The sequence below is a fragment of the Monopterus albus genome, unplaced genomic scaffold (assembly GCF_001952655.1).
Source record: "Monopterus albus unplaced genomic scaffold, M_albus_1.0 scaffold250.1, whole genome shotgun sequence".
NCBI lineage: Eukaryota > Metazoa > Chordata > Actinopteri > Synbranchiformes > Synbranchidae > Monopterus > Monopterus albus.
The window spans coordinates 1,288,254-1,293,980 of record NW_018128130.1 but is presented as its reverse complement, the minus strand read 5'-3'; the positions used below and the strand labels follow the sequence as shown (position 1 = coordinate 1,293,980).

The 5,727-nt window shown below is 39.9% G+C and overlaps 1 protein-coding gene across 10 annotated transcripts in view; it reads left to right on the top strand.

Moving 5' to 3' along the window:
- Positions 1–5,727, top strand: part of ptprfa (protein tyrosine phosphatase receptor type Fa) — a 562,000-nt gene that overhangs the window by 488,683 nt on the left and 67,590 nt on the right. For all 10 annotated transcript variants that reach the window (XM_020620922.1, XM_020620921.1, XM_020620919.1 and 7 more), the window contains 2 exons: positions 4,719–4,842; positions 5,062–5,237. In XM_020620922.1, the coding sequence (XP_020476578.1) occupies positions 4,719–4,842; positions 5,062–5,237 (300 nt within the window). The remainder of the gene's footprint in view (positions 1–4,718; positions 4,843–5,061; positions 5,238–5,727) is intronic.

The window sequence follows — 5,727 nt, the reverse complement described above, 5'->3', positions numbered from 1 at the left end:
AATAGAATTATTGTGTGGATGCTTTACAGCATCCACACAATAATTCAGTACAAAGGTACAAAGTTGAAATGCTCACGTTAGCTTGCTAATGATGCCAATATGTACATGTTAGCTAGCTGCAGTACTTACACGCCTAGCAGGAAGAAAAACCCCATCTGCATCAAATTTTAGTCCTTTGGGCAGAATCTTCACATCCCACTTAGAAAAGATTTTTGTGTGGCTTATTAAGAATTAAATTCATAATGTTCATATTGTAGAGCAGAACTGTCACAGACTGCAGTCTGTGTGAACTATCTCTGATACTATCCTGACAGCATTCGGCTTCTTTGACTGGTAAACGTCACCATCAACCACACATTTATTTAGTTATTTATTTTTATAAAACATGATATTGTTGATCCTGGATCTCAACCAGTCAGCTCTCAGATCAGGTGAGAGCCAGGTGTTTGCCATCATGCCCTGATCCCTTGCAATTCACTGAAAACAACCATGGCACCTGGCTCATAAAACTGCAGCTGCCTTGATTCTGTGCGAATGTTGTTGCCTACATAGACATGACATCCGATCAAGTTGGACAGAAAACTAACTGGCATGTATTGTGTGCTGATTGCTTGTGATCAATTCTGTGCAGATTTGGGTCATCTTGAGCACGCCTTATAAAGGCTGGTAAGGCAGAGACAATAAGCAACAAGTGTAAGTGACCAGAGTTAATGGCCAGAATAAAGCTGAGGCAGGTGAGATAGCATGAGATAGGAAACGTTGTCAAAATAAAAGTAACAGTAAGTATCTGGGGTTCATGACAAATTCATTCCCAATGAACTGTAATTATGATGATGTAAAGGTCTCCTGCTAGTCATGTTAACCCAAACTATAATGTTGTTCTAGCATTTAGAATGGATTTATTCTAACCAAAAACCACAAGCTTTCCCTAAACCTAACCATTTTGTTTTTGTGCCTTAAACCTAACTAGATGTTGAGAATCGCATTTGTATACACCACTGGCAGGTGTGGGCAGGCACAGTGAGCTGGGTCAGTTAAGAACAGAGGACATCCAGGATGGTGATGGTAAATGCTGAGCTGAAGTCCACAAAGAGGACCCGTGCAACATTAAATGTGATAATACAATAATACAGGGGCCACCAATGCGGTGCCCGTGGGCACACGGTCGCCCGCAAGGACCACTTGAGGCACCCACGAGGCATGTTCTAAAAATAGCACTGGTCACAATGAAGCTCCACCTAAAATATTTTTTGTTACTTTACTGTTTGAATCAGAAACGCTTGAATTAATGTAGATTTTAAAATGACATTATTTATTACAAAAATTTTAAAACAAATGATTTATGTATATAACAAAATCTGGCCTTTTCTGAAATCAAAGGTCATGTTGCGCAGGTCAACACCACACACCTCTTTCCTGACACAGGGAGCAACGATCAGGAGTTAGTTGTGATTTACCCCCAAAAAATGGCAGCAAAGCGAAAAAGAACATACCATTTTCACAGTGATTGGGAGGAAGAGTTCTTCAGTCAAAGAAAAATGTGTGTGTCTCATTTGCGGGACAACTGTTGTGACTGCAAAGCGGCACAATGTGGAGAGACACTTCAGTACATGTCACGAAAGCTACAATGCTAAATACCCACCCGGCAGTGCATTAAGGAAAGAAAAAGCCTGTGGGTTAAAGGCAGCTCTGGACAAACAATGGTCTTTTTTCACGAGGCAGGTGGAAAAATCACAAAAAGCAACTGAAGCTTCGTTTAGAGCTGCAAACTTTTTGATAAAGAGCAAGAAAGCCTTTTCGGATGGGGAGGTTTTTAAAGAAGCTATGATGATTGTTGCAAACACAGTCTTCAAAGATGAGAAGCATGGTCCCGATGTCATCTCTGCCCTCTCCAATGTCCAACTTGGAGCAAGTACGATGGCTAGAAGAATATCATCTATGTCCGAGAACTTAACTGAGCAACTGGACCAAGATCTCATTACGTGCAGGTGGTTTAGCATCCAGTGTGACGAGTCGGTTGACAGCACCAGCACAGCTCAGCTGATGATATTCATCTGAATGGTGTTTAATGATTTCTCTACAAAAGAAGAACTGCTGACACTTCTGCCCCTGAAGACAACAACGAGAGGAACTGACATCTACAACACGGTGAAAAGCACAAAAAGGTGCCATTAGAGAAGCTGGTGTCGGTGACAACAGACATGACGGGCCGGCATGCAGGCTTCATTGCGCAATGCAAAGATGATCCTGGTTTCCCAAAATTTTTACACTACCACTGCATCATTCACCAGCAGGAGATATGTGCAAAATTGAGAGGCTTTGTGACTTTGATCAACTTGAGCCATGTGTGTCATTCCTTACAAATCCTTTCATGCAAGTGGACATGACATGCAATGCTGAGCAACTAAGTGCTCTGTTCAACTTGGATGCTGGACAGGTAGAGATAGAAATCCTAACATTACAAAATGACCTCCACCTTAAAGCCCATCAGTCTGCACCAAACCTTTGGTGCCTTGTGGACACAGAAAAGTACAGTGGTGTGAAAGTTGCCTGCCTTTTTGGTTCAACCTATCTCCGTGAATCAGCTTTTTCTGACATGAACTTTATCAAGAACAAACACAGAACACGCCTTACTGATGCACATTTGGAAGCCTCACTCAGAGTTGCAGTGTCAAATTATTCACCAGATTACAGTACACTGGTGAGCAGAATGCAGTGCCAGGCTTCCCATTAACAGACATTTACAGACAAAGAAAAGAGAGAACATGTTTTCACTGAAAACACCATAACAACATTAAACTGAAAATGTTGCACAAAAATATGAATAATTGTTAAAAAAAAAAAAGACTTGATAACTTGTGACTTGATTAATGATTTCCTTGGTTTAAAATATGAGAAGTGATAATTAGTACTAAAATATAGCAGGTGTGGCCCCTGACTTTCAAATGTTGGAACAGGTAAACATAAATAAATGTTGCGTGTTTGAATATATGTGTTTCCTACCATTATTGTTGTGGAAATCATTGTTAATAATTGTGGGGAATAATTAATATTGACATGTGAACAGTCTCTTCTCATAGTATTATTATTACTACTTCTATTATTGTTATTATTACTATTATTATTATTAAAAAGTGATCAGTGCAATTTTGTTATTCAGGAAGTTTGTATCAAACAGGTAGCCCTTCATACTACTCAGTTCCCTTGACGTAGCCCTCAGTCTCAAAAAGGTTGGTGACCCCTGCAATAATAGGATATACAGGAATGTGAAATGTGCCATTCTGCATAAAGAGTACTTTTACTTTAAGTACTTGAAGTATGTTTTGATGCTTATACTTTTGTACTTTTATTTAAATAACATTTTAATGTAGGACTTTTACTTGTAACACAATGTATTACTACTTTTACTTAAGTAAAGTAAACCATGTTTGTCTGTGCCAAAGCCGCCTCCACTTTAGCTTTGTCACCTTCATACAAATTGTGTATCTTTGTTACAGTGGTGGCTCTCAAAGGCAATTCATACCTGTAATTCATACCCATTCATATCTACTCCGGTGGTAACTCAGTTCACATCGACAGTAAATGCAAGAGAGAACCATCTGGCAGGGCTTTGAAACTGAACTTGACCCTTTTCTTTATCTATTTCCATTTGCCATCCACAACATTGCTGCTGCGTCACTTCCTGATTTTGCAAAGTGTGGGCCAAGGGTCATAATCACAGAATATGCATGCGTTAATCATGTGTCAGAAACAGTTTGTGCCATTAAAAGGGATTTGTGTTAACTTGTTATTATCATGTTAACTCTGACAACCCTAATAAGAACCATGATTAATTAGAGGCTCAGAGCTGCTGCTGGACAGTGAAGGCAACAACTTAGTTAAATCTTTTGACCAAGACACTGGGATTTGATCTGACTGTGTAAGCTAACTATCAGATCTTCAAACCTTATTTTGTATTTGTTTATTTAAAGATATAAGGGCTTTTTCTTTTTTCCATCGGATAAATAAGGAATGGTTATGCCTGACTGACTTATTTTCTTTTTGTATCTGCGCCGGTGATAGCCGCGGCCAGAAGCATTATGTTTTCGAGTTATCCTTCCATTTGTCCACTTGGACTCAAGGATGAACTGATTAGATTTTAGTGGACAAAAGTGAGTGACCTCACTTCTGTCCCATATCCATAAATATGACTGGTTGGCAGAGGCATACAACTGTGAAGCAGTAACTCTAGTTTCCTTTTTTTCTGTCTTTATGATTTTCCATCTTGAACATTTTGGGGGCATTTCTGTATATACAGTAAATAAACATGTACATGAGAAGCATAGAACAGGTGAGATTTGTCATCATTGCGTGAAGTCACTTTGATAAATGTCACTTTTCTTGTTTATACAGACAGTCGCTATGTGCACATTTAGAACTTGTTCTACACATGCGTTGATAAACAAGGCCCCTGATGGGAAAATATGGGCTACATCCAAGGCCAGGGTCCAGACACTCTGGTGTGCAGCTGGCTTAAAGGTTATTCAGGGATTTTCAGGTTAGACAGGTGGAGCAGGAGTGATGAATTAGTTTTAATGTCATAGTAACTGGTCTGGACTCATTACTTTCAGCTCTGAAAAACTTTAACTCAGAGAAAAGAAGAGCGGCACTATTGTAATAAATAGCTACCTGTTCTCTCTCCCTCCCACCTCTGTATTTCCCCTTCCTCTGTGCATCAGTCTATTGATCCAGGACAGCAGTTCACCTGGGAGCACTCCAACCTGGAGGTTAACAAGCCAAAGAACCGTTATGCAAATGTTATCGCCTACGACCACTCCAGGGTCATCCTCACACCTGTGGATGGTGAGAGATGCATACTCAGACATTTCATGAGAAGTGACCTCTCAAATCATTTATCCCAAACCTAAAGAGAAATTGATGTTTCTCTTAAACAGGTCTATGGTATATAAAAACAAACCTTTATTTCTGATTTCCTATTTTAGTGTTTTCAAGTATGGAAGCCCACCCTATTTTCCGAGTGACGCCCATTTTAATTTGCTTGCTAACTTTGACTTGCTGTAGGAGTTCCAGGTAGCGACTACATCAACAGCAACTATATTGATGGCTACAGGAAGCAGAATGCTTACATCGCTACACAGGGGCCTCTGCCAGAGACGCTAAGTGACTTCTGGAGAATGGTGTGGGAGCAGAGAACCTGCACCATCGTAATGATGACTCGTCTAGAAGAGAAGTCACGGGTGAGCCTCTCATTTTGACACATATTAAAAGATATGCTCTGATAGTAGCAGCTATGATTTACATTGCATTGGTTAAGGTACAGCCAAAAAGCACTAATTATAATTATATTGTAATAACATAAAGTGAGCAAGCTCAGTTTTCCGTAGTAAGATGTATAACTGCTTCAATCATCTTCTTTCATACATGCAAAGGCTATCTATTAAAAAAACACACTCAGGCCCACTCAGAATGTCCCCTTAGAATCACTATACTGCTTTTTGCTACACCACATGCTCTCCTGATATTCACTTTATTTAAAGTTGCTCTCAGGGGACAGGACAGAACCATTGCAAGGGTCCAGGTTTACTGGAGACTGGTCACGCATGGTCGTACACCGTAGCAAGTGGTGGGGTTAGTCACTGTTATACCCCAGTTCTTTTACTGGACAGATCTGAGTAAGGAAGGAGTCCGGTGCTGGTTTATTTACAAATATACATATATATATATATA